A 16226-nucleotide genomic window follows, 5' to 3' on the forward strand; every position below is an offset into this window, starting at 1 on the left:
ATTGTATTTGCGTAGCATGGTATTTCACTAAAAGCTCTTTGACGGAATTAAATATTATAAATTTTTGCAGAATCTTTGTTGGTGGGTTCCCAAGATAAGGCCCGACCGAACATAGCATGCTTTTATTAGTTTTTTTTATACTCACCACTGAATATCCTTTTTGCCATTTCGTTTGAACACATCGAGATATCCATTTCAACAGCCTTTAATTTTTATGAAATGTTAAAATGCGAGATGGATGCGATTTGGACTCCTTTTACACAAGGCTTAGAATTACTCCAACGACTCCAAAAGCTGCGGTGGTGATATCAGGCCGTAGCATGTTGTATGCTACTGAGACCTCGACTGTTGGAGCGTCGGTGCCAGGATTCACTTACCGACAGATGTCAGCAGGCGCCTTTGCCGAAGACAGCCGGTTACAGTCTTAAGGTCAAGTCCGAACCTATTATATCTTCGCATGCCTCTAATTTGCCTAGGTCATCAATACGCTCTTAATAGGGCCATAGCTCTCAGGTTTATTAAGAGGCTTGGTGAGAATGATCCCAAAACTCTCACCGAGAAGGAGAGAGGTTCCCTTAATTGGGCTCGGAGATTTGCTGCCCAGGCTACCCCAGAGGCTTAATGGCTAGATTCCGAAACGGCACCACAGTCCGCCTAATGGCTGCGGTCACCTTAAGGGTATCCCATTCCCAAAAGAACTGAGGCGAACAATAGTAATACGGGTCTAATAACCTATTCTTATATTGCTAGGGACAGCTTGATTATGGTAACCTAGGAACAATTGGAGTGCGATAGTCAACCGACTGTCATCTATATACTCTGTCCTTGCGGAATTGTCTGAGCCTCCTCCAGTTTGTGACGATGTAGGCTGGTATCGGAGCCGATGCAAACTAATTGCTTTCGGGCATTAACGCTCAATTAAAATGTATCGTTGCGCCCTATGAAAAATTTGTGAGATCTGGCCAGCCGAGGCACTGGATTCTCGACCAATGGCACACTCTTAAAAAAGGAAGATATTCCTTCTCGACTAATGGCACACGCTTAGATACCAAGGATTCCCTCAGATCCTGAGTCCAGACTTGTGAGACTAAGGGACTGTAATCCCAATCTTTCAACCACTGACTGGAATTTTGGTAGTTTGGATGAGGATGATGCCTACCTGAGACATGCAGTATTCGTACAAAAGTCCGACAGTCTCGCAGAATTCAACAAGTCTGAACGAACTGTATTCTATGGATTCAACAAGTTGTGACTGAAGGTGCATACATGCGTTGGGGTTGGGGAATCAGAAGACGACTCAGCAGTTATTGCTGAACAATTGTCTAAAGAACTATCGACCAAAAAGGCGAATGCCACAAGGGCACTACACGACTGGGACGACTGTAAGGCTGAGCTAAGAAAATAAAGGGTTAATTTTTTTGAGGTTAGGATTTTCATGCATTAGTATTTGACAGATCACGTGGGATTTCAGACATGGTGTCAAAGAGAAAGATGCTCAGTATGCTTTGACATTTCATCATGAATAGACTTACTAACGAGCAACGCTTGCAAATCATTGAATTTTATTACCAAAATCAGTGTTCGGTTCGAAATGTGTTCATTCACCGTAACGTTGCGTCCAACAGCATCTTTGAAAAAATACGGTCCAATGATTCCACCAGCGTACAAACCACACCAAACAGTGCATTTTTCGGGATGCATGGGCAGTTCTTGAACGGCTTCTGGTTGCTCTTCACTCCAAATGCGGCAATTTTGCTTATTTACGTAGCCATTCAACCAGAAATGAGCCTCATCGCTGAACGGTGAATGAAAATTCAATGATTTGCAAGCGTTGCTCGTTAGTAAGTCTATTCATGATGAAATGTCAAAGCATACTGAGCATCTTTCTCTTTGACACCATGTCTGAAATCCCACGTGATCTGTCAAATACTAATGCATGAAAATCCTAACCTCAAAAAAATCACCCTTTATAAGGGAGAGCTGCAGAATGCTCAGAAAAAATTTATGGGTGGAATTCTGCAGCTTCGTGGAAGATACATCTGAGACCTCTAGGCTAAGGAAGATCCTATCCTCAAAACCATTATGGAAGTCAGAGAATTTACGGACAATGTCTAGTGAGGAAACACTGAGACTGTTGGGTGATATACATTTCCGGAAAACACTCCAATGGACAACGTGGCGACAAAAAAAAGTTGTGACTAATATGCATTTGTCGCAGATTGTTGAGCAAATTGTCCCTGATGATGTACTACCGGGTGAATTACAAGCTGTGTCCGATAGAGAGGCTCCTTGGCTTAGGAAGATACACTCTGCTTGCACAAAGTTAATTTTCATTCCAAATGCAAGAAGACCTTATCGCACGAAGGCGAACAATTTTCGTGCTATAAGTTTAACATCCTTTTTGCTTAAAGACTCTTGAGAGGTTGAAAGAAACATATCTTAGGACAAAGATCATTGGAGATCACCTGTCTCGGCAACAGTGTGCATATGGTAAGGGAAAGTCCATTGAAACAGCCCTCCACGACCTAGTCAGCTACGTAGAGGGTTCTTCTCGCTTGCAAATCATTGAATTTTATTACCAAAATCAGTGTTCGGTTCGAAATGTGTTCATTCACCGTAACGTTGCGTCCAACAGCATCTTTGAAAAAATACGGTCCAATGATTCCACCAGCGTACAAACCACACCAAACAGTGCATTTTTCGGGATGCATGGGCAATTCTTGAACGGCTTCTGGTTGCTCTTCACTCCAAATGCGGCAATTTTGCTTATTTACGTAGCCATTCAACCAGAAATGAGCCTCATCGCTGAACGGTGAATGAAAATTCAATGATTTGCAAGCGTTGCTCGTTAGTAAGTCTATTCATGATGAAATGTCAAAGCATACTGAGCATCTTTCTCTTTGACACCATGTCTGAAATCCCACGTGATCTGTCAAATACTAATGCATGAAAATCCTAACCTCAAAAAAATCACCCTTTATAAGGGAGAGCTGCAGAATGCTCAGAAAAAATTTATGGGTGGAATTCTGCAGCTTCGTGGAAGATACATCTGAGACCTCTAGGCTAAGGAAGATCCTATCCTCAAAACCATTATGGAAGTCAAAGAATTTATGGACAATGTCTAGTGAGGAAACACTGAGACTGTTGGGTGATATACATTTCCGGAAAACACTCCAATGGACAACGTGGCGACAAAAAAAAGTTGTGACTAATATGCATTTGTCGCAGATTGTTGAGCAAATTGTCCCTGATGATGTACTACCGGGTGAATTACAAGCTGTGTCCGATAGAGAGGCTCCTTGGCTTAGGAAGATACACTCTGCTTGCACAAAGTTAATTTTCATTCCAAATGCAAGAAGACCTTATCGCACGAAGGCGAACAATTTTCGTGCTATAAGTTTAACATCCTTTTTGCTTAAAGACTCTTGAGAGGTTGAAAGAAACATATCTTAGGGCAAAGATCATTGGAGATCACCTGTCTCGGCAACAGTGTGCATATGGTAAGGGAAAGTCCATTGAAACAGCCCTCCACGACCTAGTCAGCTACGTAGAGGGTTCTCTCGCTATCAAGGAATATACAAAGGTAGCATTTCTTGACATTGAAGGTGCTTTCAATAATGTAAACCGACGTCAATCATGAAAGGGCTGGAGTTTCTAGGCATCAGCACTACCGTAAGAAAGTTTATTAGTAGCTTACTTTCAAAACGGTGCATTATGTCAGGCTTTTAATCTGTAGATCTTAAACGATGGGTCAGCAGAGGAACACTTCTCCGCTACTTTGGAATATACTCATTAACAATAAATTATTGTCTCTGGAAGAAGAAGGTCTGAAAACGGTCGTGTATGATGATGACGTGACTATTGCGGTTAAGGGAAAGTGTCCCACCACTCTTAGAGATATACTTCGAGAAGCTCTATGTGCCCCAGCAAAGTGGGCTACCGAAAGTGGTATGGGCGTAAATTCGTACAAGACAGAAGTAGATCCTTTCAGCAGGAAATACAAGTAACCTACAGTTGCTCCTGTCACCGAGGGAGGAGAGAATGTTCCATTTACTGAAAGCGCACAATACCTGGGTGTTTTGCTGGACAGAAGATTGAACTTCAAATCCAACATTTTGGAAAGGTAACTCTTGCCCTATATTTCTGCAAGAGAGCCATTGGATAAAGTTGGGAATTTAAACCGCGTGTAATGCTTTATAGTGTTGAGGTCTCGGGTACTGCGCTGCTCAATTCTCAGCCGGGTCCAAAGGATGGATTGTTTGTGCACCACAGCCACAATGAGGACAACACCATCTGATGCACTGAACTTAATAGGCTAAGGGAGCTTTCCATTTGGTCATGCGGCTCGTACGGACACTGTGTTTTTCCTAATACAATGACCGATGTTCAAGGCATTGTGGTTTATACATTGGCTGAGCCGCGTTCTGATTATGGTTATGTACCACTATTCGCTGATGGAACAGAAGCTGCATAGATTTCTATACGGATGGTTCCAAACTAAACGACGTTGTGAGCTTTGGGGTGTACTCTAAAGATCTAGAACTGGTCATGTCGAAAAGATTACCCGACCACTGCAGTATGTATCAAGCGGAGATCCTTGCAACTGAGGAAGTGATGGAATGGCTAAGATATAATGTCATTACGACGATTGGCATAAATATCTTTTCAGAAAGCCAGGCAGCCATTAAGTCCCTGGAGAACGTATTTCTGAACACAAAAACCGCCCTCGACTGTCGCAGATCTCTCAACGAGATGTCTGAACAGTTTAAAATTCTCCTGTTCTGAGCGCCGGGCCACAGAGATTTTGCAGGTGTGTGTTCCGCACTGGAAGTTAGAAAAGTTTCTCCTTTAGGTTTTCATTTCTTTGAGAACTACTCTGATTTAAAGGATGTGAACGGTCGGAAGTTGTTCGGTTTTTTAAAAAAGAGATCTGGATGGTTTAATCGTAGTTATTACAGGCGTTTTCCTGCAGGGACGCTACAAAAGTAGATCGATCGCTTTTTTGACATTTCTCTTCAGTGAGGTTTTCCCATTCATTATGGAAAGATATACGAGCCAACAACGAGTCGAAATTATAAAAATTTACTATCGAAATTCGAAGTCAGTGGCCTCGTCGTTTTCATCGAAACCCCATCTTCAGCGATGAGGCTAATTTTTAGCTGAATGACTTCGTCAATAAGCTAAATATGTGCGTTATTGGTCGGACAGCAAACCACATGTAGTCCATGAGTTATGAAAAGTGAGGTTTGATGCGGTTTATGGGCCGGCGGCGTCATTGGGCTGTACCGGTGCATTACTGTTAATGGGAATCGTTACCGTTCAATGATAGCAGAATATTTTTGACCTCAATTGGATGATATGGACTTGGAGGAAATGTGGTTCCAACAGGACGTTCCCCCAAACCACAAGGAAATGTCACAATCAATTTTTTGGAAACCAATTTTGGAGAACGTATAAACTCACGAAATGGTCCAGTCGATTGGCCGCCTTGGTCTTACCATTTGACGCCGTTAGGCTATTTTCTGTGGGGCTACGTCAAGTCTATGGTCTATGCAAACAAGCCAGCGAAAATTGAAGAACTTCGTACGAATATCGAACATGAAATTGCAGCAGTGTCGGGCGATGTATTCTTGAAAACTGTCAAAAATTGGGTTCAGCGTCTGGACTTCTGCAAGCATGCCCGTGGTGGTCATGCAAAAGAAATCGTGTTCCATACATAATGGCTCGAACGTTCTTTCACAGAAATAAAGAATTTAATTTCGTTGTTTTACTCAAAAACTTGTAAGGAAGTGCAAAAGTCGGACGGTGCCGACTGTATAATACCTACCTTATAAGTACGATGTGGGAGCTATATCCAATTCTGAACCAATTTCGATGGACTCAGGCGGATGTTTTCAGATGTGTTATTAAAAAATCGGTATCACATTTCTAGCAAATATGTTCAAACTTTAATGCGTACGGTTGACAAATGACAACATTATTGCAAATTACCCAAAATCTGACGAATATATTGGGTTGCCCAAAAAGTAATTGCGGATTTTTCATATAGTCGGCGTTGACAAATTTTTTCACAGCTTGTGACTCTGTAATTGCATTCTTTCTTCTGTCAGTTATCAGCTGTTACTTTTAGCTTGCTTTAGAAAAAAAGTGTAAAAAAGTATATTTGATTAAAGTTCATTCTAAGTTTTATTAAAAATGCATTTACTTTCTTTTAAAAAATCCGCAATTACTTTTTGGGCAACCCAATATTAATGGGAGCTATATCTAAATCTGATCCGATTTCGAGCAAACTTTTGTAGCGGTCGTTGAAAAAAGCGATGTGTAAAATTTTGGCAAGATTGGTAAATAAATGCGCTTGATAATTAGATCTAAATCTAAACCGATTACTGTGAAATTCACCGCTTATGTCGAGAGTCCTAAGAAAATCCATCCTGCCAAATTTCGAGAGAATCGGTTAACAAATGAGCACTTTATTGCAATCTTTTTCAAAATCGAACGAACATATGTATGGGAGCCATATCTAAATCTAAACCGAAAACCTCTCAGATATTGTGGTAGTTGTCGAGGAAAGCGTTTTACAAAGTTTTAGCAGGTTTGGTCAATAACTGCGCTTGCAGTGGCTCTATCAGTGAAAATCGGGCGATATACATATATGACATTAATATCTAAATCTGAACCGATTTCTATGAAATATCGAAACCAAAATATCGGTAATATCGAAACTCATAAGAAAATTCTTCGTGCAAAATTTCGAGAGAATCGGTTAACAAATGAGCACTTCATTGCAATATTTCTCAAAATCGGACGAACATATATATGGAAGCTATACCTAAATCTGAACCAATTTTGAGCAAACTTCCCAGATATTGAAATTTTGGAAATATTGTTCAATAAATGCGTTTGCTGTGACTCTAGAAGTTAAAATCGGCCGATATATATATATGAGAGCTATATCTGAACCGATTTCCATGAAATTCACTAATAATGCCGAGAGTCAAGAGAAAATCCTTTCTGCCAAATTTCGAGAGAATCGGTTAACAAATGGACACTTTATTGCATTATTACTGCAAATCGGACGAACATGTATATGGGAGCTATTGTATTTCCAAATCGCAACAAATTTTTCCCAATTTCAATAGGCTTCGTCTCTAGGCCGAGAAACATGTCTGTACCAAATTTCGACCTGTATTTTGTACACAAATAAACATGGACAGACGGACATAGCTAAACCGAATCAGAAAGTGATTCGGAGTCGATCGGTATACTTATTAATGGGTCTATCTCTCTTCCTTCTGGGTGTTACAAACAAATGCACTAAGTTATAATACCCTGTACCACTGTAGTGATGTAGGGTATACAAATTTGTAGCGCTCTTATTGAAAACCACGAGAGAAAGCATCCTCTTTCTCCTGTTTCTGTGAAAATACAATGGACAAAAACGTCTAAGTGAGTCGAAAGGCACTTAATGCTAACCTAACGTTTCCCTCCTGGGGGAGACTTTTAGTAGCTAAGTAATGATTTCTTTGCAATTTCCAATTTCTATAAAATGAGTAATGGCTTGTCATTCCTCCGCTATTTCATCAGGACAAGGGGTATATGTCTTCAGCAGGAGCTAAACAATTTGCAAAATTTTATAAACGTGCTGCAAACACATGTGGACTTGCTATAGTTTTACTATATTCCAGATATGGTCTTGAATATGAAACCTTTGAGTTTGGAGCCATGAAAAGCTTCAAGATCATATAAGTTGCTATAGACGAATTAAAAAAATTTTGGGTCTATAACGGGGCAGTAAGTGAGTTACTAACGAGCTAAGATTACCAGCGGAATTCTGCGTAAGCTCCATTTGGCAAAAATATCCATAAATCATTCGTGCTTCGCCACGTTATTGGGAACTATTTGCTATGCAGAAAATGTTCAACCCATATGTATCCCCCTGCATGTGGCGTAAGCTATAAAAATTCTTTTTTCGCTTGTTTCTCTTTCGAGATGAGTTCAATGGTCGGAGATTTTTCTGCAATGGAAAAGGAAAGCCAGAGATCACCACATGCACCAACTACTATGGGACGTTTTTGGTTTGAAGATTTTTCAACCATATTGGGTGTGAAGGCTTTAAGGGCCGTACATTGGTATTTTGTTCTTATACTATCGTATTTATTGCGAAAACTCCTCTATGATATAAATACCACATTAACCACGCTCCACAACCCTTGACTTATTGTTGATTGAAGTTTTGTCTGGTCTTCAAATGGAATTAAATAGTGACAATGATATGCTTTTATTGCTGCGATAAATTTTCCTTAAAACGTGTTTGAATTTTGAAGTATTTGGAGGAATTATTACCCCGAACATTTTGATTGATCGCATTAACCAATGAATTTCGTTCGATTGCTTCTTTCGTTACAGGTTGGTGTTTTCATTTACGATTACATAACCGTGAAGCCGCACAGTAAGCTGAGTAGTACCAGTATTCCAAGTGAATCGTTACTGATTTATCGTCCAGATCGCCGCCTGGAGATATGGCGTTTTCTCACCTACATGACATTGCATGCAAATTGTTTTCATTTGGCTTTCAATGTCATCGTTCAGCTACTCTACGGGCTGCCGCTGGAGCTGGTACATGGCTCCGCACGTATCGCAGCCATATACATGGCTGGCGTGCTGGCCGGTTCACTCGGCACCAGTGTCATCGACTCCGAGGTATATCTGGTGGGAGCGAGCGGTGGCGTTTATGCCCTACTGGCAGCTCATCTAGCCAATGTCATGATAAATTTTGGCCAAATGCGTTACGGCGCCTCCCAACTAATGGCATTATTAATATTCGGTAAGAATAATTGCAACACCTGTCCGTCCCTTAACCTAGCATGCGTTGGCATTTCTTTCGTTTCAGTTTTCTGTGATACGGGCTATGCTTTCTACATCAAATATATTGCAGAGCAGGGAATGTTCCTCATACCATCCGTGTCGTACATTGCCCATCTGACTGGATCCTTGGCAGGTTTCTCTATTGGCCTCTTAGTTTTAATAAATTTTGAACACGAAACCAAATCGAATTTAATCCGCTGGCTGGCGTTTGGTGTGTATGCGACATTCACTCTCTTTGCTATCGCATTCAATCTGGTCAATACGATCACTGCGCAAAAGCTCGAGGAAGAGGGTGAATTATTTAGCAAACATTTGTTGCATAATTTAGGCATCTCTTAAGATATGACTATGACGATATATGATAATAAACCAATACTCGCACTCTAATGTAGTTCTATAGGAGTATTTAAAATAAGTTACATAGTTTTTAGTCCTAAGACATGATGACTGGCAAGTGTTGTTGTGATCAAGCCAAAGACTGAAAAACAATAAAAATAACACACTCACTTATAGGCACCTAAATCCAAAGAGCACATTATTTATACAACATCCTTATACATTTAGTGGTTATAAATTATCTAATATCTTATATTGGTGGTAAATGCTTTACGTATTATCTTTGAATACCATAGCATATAAAGTCTGCGTTCAAATAATGTATTTTATACCCAGCACCATAGAATAGGGGGTATATTCATTTAGTCATCCCGTTTGCAACACATAAAAAAAGAAAATTCGGAGGCGGTTTTAAGATGTCCTTGTGCCTGTCAGTTGTAATAAATTGAGATACTGGGCAAAAACTTTGCACAGGCACGTATTTTTCTATATTCAGGTTAAGTTCTTGAATGGGTCAAATCGGATTATATTTGGATATAGCTATCATATAGACGGATCTGGAGGTCTCTTTGTCCGATATCCGATCCGAAAATGGTCTTTATCGGACTAATTTACATAAAGCAGCCATATGGTACGATCTGCCGATTGAGAGTCTAAAGTCCATAACAGGCGCATTTATTACCTGATTTTGGTGAAATTTGGAACAGTTAGTTTTATAAGGCCCATCGATATCCGACCCTAATAAGATCTATATTGAACTATATTTACATACTAGATGGACAGGGCCCGCTCCGCTGCTCCTTCTTTCACTCTATTATTTTTTGAGCTCTAACGCCTGTTTGGTGGTGCTGGTACGGCCTTTCAGATATTTCGCCCCAATGTGGATATCATATTGGTGCTCTACTTCCAAATTTCTTATATTTGAGCCTTATATTGCTATGGCCGATGAATATGTCTGGTATAAGGGTTTTTTTTTGGGTGAGGTGGACCCCCAGTATCTGTTTCGTGATCTAGTCTCGAATACCTTTCATTTGAGCAAGTCTAAATTCTCATTTGGAGTGCTTTAGAGCTGGGGCAGCTGCCTAGACATCCCAAACATAAACAAACTAAATTTCGCGTAAATCGGTGCACCCATCTCCGATATCTGGCGTTTTTGAAAATAGGGTGAAGGGAGGTTCCGCCTATTAAAGTTTTGGTATGTAGGGTGGTACGGCCACCCACGCACTTAGCCCTGAAATATATTAGCATCAAGCTCTACTATTGAATTCCTTTTACTTAAGCCGCAATTGCAATTCTTTTTACTTAAGCCGCAAATTGCATATCAAATTCGTTTTCTACTGTTAAGTACCTATCATTTGAGCCCCTTAGTAGTAGACAGTAGTAGTAGTAGTAGACTGAAATGATATCAGCATTGTGCTGGAGCATAATGCTTCCATATATATCGTTCATCCTTTGAAGGCTATAGAAGCCACAATTTTAGTCCGATCTTTACAAAATTTTGCACGAAATGTTTTATTTAACTTCTTATATCTTTAAAAATTTGGCACGAGATGTTTCATTTGATTTCCAAATACGTGTGCAAAATTTCATTAAAATCGGCTAAGATTTAGATATACCATCTATATATTGTATATCTTTCATCCGATATGGCCTTTTAAGGCTATAGAAGCCACAATTTTGGTTTGATCTTTATAAAATTTAGTGTGAGGTGTTTGATTCGACGTTTTAGTTCGTGTGCTAAATTTTATCAAAGTGCGTCCAGGTTTTGGTATATGTAGCACCCATATACATATTTCATATGATATTGCCTCTAACGTTCTATTAGTCACAATTTCCTATCATAAGAAAATCTTACAAGGTTCTATTCAATATATCAATAGGTATGCACACTTAAAATCTGACAATATTTCAACATAGGTTCCATTCATTAAAATTAGTACGCACACACGCCCGACTTTTGCCTTTCCTTACTGGTTTATAAATCCTTTTTTTTTTTTGGTTAGGATGGGCGGCGGCGATTGCCTTCTGACACGTCCTTTCATTTGAATACAATATATTCTTCGTCGTCCTCTATGTCAGTTTGGTGCTGTTTTTATAGGGTGGAGAGCCTCCGTCCCTCCGTCCCACCGACGCTAAGACCCAAAAGACAATTTATTTGAGTCTATTAATGCCGAGATCTACATGTCCGACATGTCGACTTCTATTGTCATAGACCTTTCGTTAAATTCCCATATTATCCCAATCCAACTACACGTCCTATTGATGGGTATTTAGTGGGTGGGTATACCAGATTCGTAGTCAACTCTCAAACAACTTTCATTTTATACCCATTTTGTGACGTTGGACATTCATGCCCGTTTTGGGGGTTCGGGAGGCCCCATAGGCACCTTGGACCAAATTCTTATAACAGATGTGTACTTAACCTCGAAACACCTTTCATTTGATACCCATATTGTCCCAACCGATAAATATGCCCTGTTTTTTGGGGGGGTGGGGCGCCTCAAAAACTAAGCAATACATTTTTATATTAGCTTTTTATATTAGGCCACCACCACCAGACACCAAAGAATAAATTTGTAAGTCTTATTTGTATTCCACTTTTAAATACCTTGCATTTGATACCCATATTGCCCAAAGCGATAAAAGAGTCCCGTTGGGGTTTTTTTTGGTGGGGGACCCTCCCCCCAACAACTTTGGCAAAATTTTTATAACAAGATCGTACTCTACTTTTAAACACCTTTCATTTGATACCCATGTTGTCCTAATCAGTAAACATGTCCACCCGGGTGGGTTTTGGGATAGGGCGTCCCCCAGGTACTCAAAAATTGTTTACCTACTTCGTGTTTTTGGGGTACCAAAAGGTGGCATACAAAATGTTGCTTAAATCGGTGCACGTATCTCTGAGATCTAGCGTTTTTAAAAATTGTGGATGGGGGGTGGTCCGCCCCCTTCGGATATCGGATTCGGATATAATGTAGTACCCTTTATTCATCGGGTCACCGTTTTTGAGTCTATACGGAGCAGACAAACAAACTAACAAACAAATAAACAAACAAACAAAGCGCAACAATTTCATTTTTATATAATAGTAGAAGATAGAAGAAGAAAGATACATACACATAGACTTTGTAGGGTCGGAAATTAATACTTCGATGTGTTACAAACGGAATGATAAAAATGATATACCAGCCTTTTTCGGTGATTAGTAAAGCAGTTAGGAGAACATATTTGTCTGTACTGCGATGCGTTCAGAATTTTCAAGAAACTGGAGTTCTAACACCAAAATTGCCGTCTGGAGGTCTCCAAAAATATGAGCCTATGGCAAAGGCAAATCCGAAATTTTAAAACTGAAATTTTTTGGCCGATTGGAAATTATGAAATTGATATGATAGAAAAGGAGTTGAGTACAAATCTCATATCCAAATGTAGGGAAAATATGGCCGTGTAAGGACTTCAAGGTTAAAAAATGTGTCTGCCGGCAGTGTACTTACAAGGCTTGTATTTAAAAATAGGCAGAAAATATTTCGCGAGCCACCATAACCCTAAGGAGTTCCCTGGAATACTGGTAATCCGTCATATGAAGTCGTTGGCACCTTCAATCCCTCTGGTTCGGGCCTCTACGACAAGTTTTTAGTTTAATCCCTCTCTTATCTTATGTCAAGTAAATGAGTTATATCATTAGGAGGAGCCCTCATAGTCACAGACAAAGAAATCGACCCGCTCTCCTCAAAAAGCATGTCTACCCCATTACCTTTTTCATATGATTTCTTTCGGCCAAATTTGGTACCGGTTGAAATAATCTCAATCTCAACGTTTCTCAAAACGTCCTTGCCAATAGCAGCGACAAAAAATCTTAAAATCTGCCAACGTCACAAAAGAATAGTAACCTGCAGTCACAAAGCTGTCTTATCTTCCAATCAAACCATCTTCGCCCAATTTTCGAAATACATCCGATCGAATAATGAATATATCACTCCCCAAAATTCACAAAAGCCCCTATAGATACACCATTAATTGCTACCTCTTGATAATTCCGACAACGTTGACAAACTCCGACAATTTTCATACTCGCCAGTTATCCCGTGTATTTTATGATGTGATTGGACTCCACTTTAACCTCAATCCGTTTTTTATTTATACACGCGTTCGCTTCATGTCCTACATGTCTTTACATGTAAAACATTTCAGGGCACAAGACTCACAAACGTTTGCCAAATTAGCAAAATCACAACATTTATAACATCTTCTCTGCTCGTATAATGTCTACTTTCTTTTTTCCATTCATGTCAAATGATAACGTCAGACTGGAATCGACTTTTGTCCGTTCTTAGTTTTCATTTTATCCTTCAAGTCATCAATACTCCTCTCTCTTAATTTATAATTTGCTATACCGTCTATGGAATTTTGTATTGATCTGGTATCCTCAAGTCTATCAACGCATAAAGATACTCCCGGACACTCTCATCACGATTCGTTTTGCGATTCTAAAGCAAACGATGTACCACCATGGCAGACAATTTCGTAGCGAATTCCCTCTTCAATGCATTTTTAGGTAGTTTCCAATTTCAAATTCCAGCCTGACTCCAAATAAACGTACGTGTTGTCCTGCATGTGTAAAGGAGGAAACTAGTAAAAGCGTACTAAGTTTGGCCGGCCCAAATCTTCCGCACCCACCACCATGGATTCTACTAAAAATGTATACAAAATAAATTAAGTTGAAGGGCATATTTTTATTCTATTGGGTACATACCAAAATTCTGTCAAACCAGCAAAATTAAAGCTTCTAGGAACCGAACCAGGATAATCGAGAGGTTTACATGGGAGCTATACCAGGTTATAGACCGATTTGGACCGTACAGGCACAGTTGTTGGAAGTCGTAACAGATCATCGCATCCAAAATTTCAGACTTATCGGACAAAAATTGCGGCTTGTAAGGACACAAGAAATCGAATCGGGAGATTGGTTTATATGGGAGCTATACCAGATTAAATACCGATTTAGACCATACTTAGTACAGTTGTTGGAAGTTACAATAAAACGCTACATGCAAATTTTTAGCCAAATGAGACAAAAATTGTGGCTTCCAGGACTCAAGCAGTCAAATCCGAAGATAGGTTTATATGGGACCTCTATCGTGATTTCGGACATGGCTAGATCGACTCAAAACGTCGAGACGATCTAGAATTTTTATACTTTATGGGGTCTTAGACGAATATTTCGAGGTGTTACAAACGGAATGACTAGATAAGTATACCCTCATCATATGGTGGTGGGTATAAAAATTAAAAGAAATGTCATCATATGCTCGACGATCTGTAATTATACCCTCCACCATAGGATGGGTCTATACTAATTTCGTCATTCTTTCTGTAACACCTCGAAAATTTATAGGGTCTTAGATTCTATAAAGTATATATATTCTTGATCGTCATTTCATTTTAAGTCGATCTCGCCATGTCTGTCCGTCTGTCTGTCGAAAGCACGCTAACTTTCGAAGCAGTAAAGCTAGCATATAAACCGATCTTGGGTCTTGTTTTCTTGAGCCTCTATATGGCGCAAATCATGGTATGCACGTGGTGTTTGAATACACTTCCAGCAACGGTACTAAATAAGGTCGAAATCGATTTATAACCTGATATAGCTACCGTTTAAAGCGGTCTCGGGTCTTGATTTCTACAGCTGTTAGAGGGCGCAGTTTTTATCCGAATTGGTTGTAATTTTGCATGTTGTGTTTTGGTACAACTTCCAACAAATGTGCTAAGTATGGTTCAAATCGGTTCATAACCTGGTATAGCTGCCATATAAACCGATCTTTGATCTTGAGTTCGTGAGCCGATAGAGGGCGCAGTTTCCATCCGATTTGGCTGTAATTTTTCATGTGGTGTTTTGGTATCATTTCCAACAACTGTGCTTTGTACGGTTCAAAGCGGTTCATAACCTGGTATAGCTGCTATATAAATCGATCTTTGATCTTGAGTTTTTGAGCCGCTATAGGGCGCAGTTCTCATCCGATTTGGTTGAAATTTTGCATGAGGTGTTTTGTTATGACTTCCAACAACTGTGTTAATTATGCCGCGAATTGGTACATAACCTAGTATAGATGCCATATAAACCGATATCGACTTCTTGAGCCTCTAGAGTGCGGAATTCTACAATAATACGATTTGGCAGAAATTTTGTACAATGGCTTCTCCCATGCGTGTTCAATACGGTCTGAATCGATCTATAGCTTGATACAGCTTCCATATAAACCGATTTCCCAATTTTGCCTCTTGATCCCCTACATGGCTCATTTTTATCCGAATGCATCGAAATATTATACAATTACTTCTACAATGTTCAGCATTCAATTCATTTATGGTCCGAATCGAAATATAATTTGATATAGCTCGAAAAGCATAACAGTTCTTATTCATTATTCTTTGTTTGCCTAAAAAGAGATACCACGCAAAGAACTCGATAAACGCAATCCATGGTGGAAGGTATATAAGATTCGGCCCGGCCGAACTTATCACGCTCTTACTTGTTTTGATTTGTAATTGTGGTGTTAGTTAAGTGTCGTGTTGTTTTGTGTTTCAGAGAAGGGCATTATTAAAATAGGAATCCAAATAAGTAGGGCCTCTCCATATATACTAATATTCTTGATCGTCATGACATTTTAAAACGATTCATGTCCGTCCACCTGTCTGTCGAAAGCATGCTAACTTTCGAAGGAGTAAAGCTAGCCGCTTGGAATTTTGCACAAATACATCTTATTAGTGTAGGTCGGTTGGGATTGTAAATGGATCAAATCGGTCCATGTTTTGGTATAGATGCCATATAAACTGATCTTGGGTATTGACTTCTTGAGCTTCTAGAGGGCGCACTTCTTAACCGATTTGGCTGAAAATTCGCTTGTTGCGTTCTATTATCAATTTCAAAAATTGTGCTATATTAATCGGCTTATAACTTGATATAGCTGCCATATAAACCGATCTTCTTGGGCTTCTAGAGGGCGCAATTATACAATTTGGTTGAAATTTTG

General features: G+C 39.6%; 1 protein-coding gene across 4 annotated transcripts in view; it reads left to right on the forward strand.

Moving 5' to 3' along the window:
• Positions 1-10233, forward strand: part of LOC106093129 (protein rhomboid) — a 430079-nt gene extending 419846 nt beyond the window's left edge. For all 4 annotated transcript variants that reach the window (XM_059360528.1, XM_059360525.1, XM_059360527.1 and 1 more), the window contains exons 4-5: positions 8407-8824; positions 8891-10233. In XM_059360528.1, the coding sequence (XP_059216511.1) occupies positions 8407-8824; positions 8891-9204 (732 nt within the window). In that variant the 3' untranslated portion in view covers positions 9205-10233. The remainder of the gene's footprint in view (positions 1-8406; positions 8825-8890) is intronic.
• Positions 10234-16226: the final 5993 nt, after the last annotated feature.

The sequence above is a fragment of the Stomoxys calcitrans genome, chromosome 1 (genome assembly GCF_963082655.1).
Source record: "Stomoxys calcitrans chromosome 1, idStoCalc2.1, whole genome shotgun sequence".
Taxonomy (NCBI): domain Eukaryota; kingdom Metazoa; phylum Arthropoda; class Insecta; order Diptera; family Muscidae; genus Stomoxys; species Stomoxys calcitrans.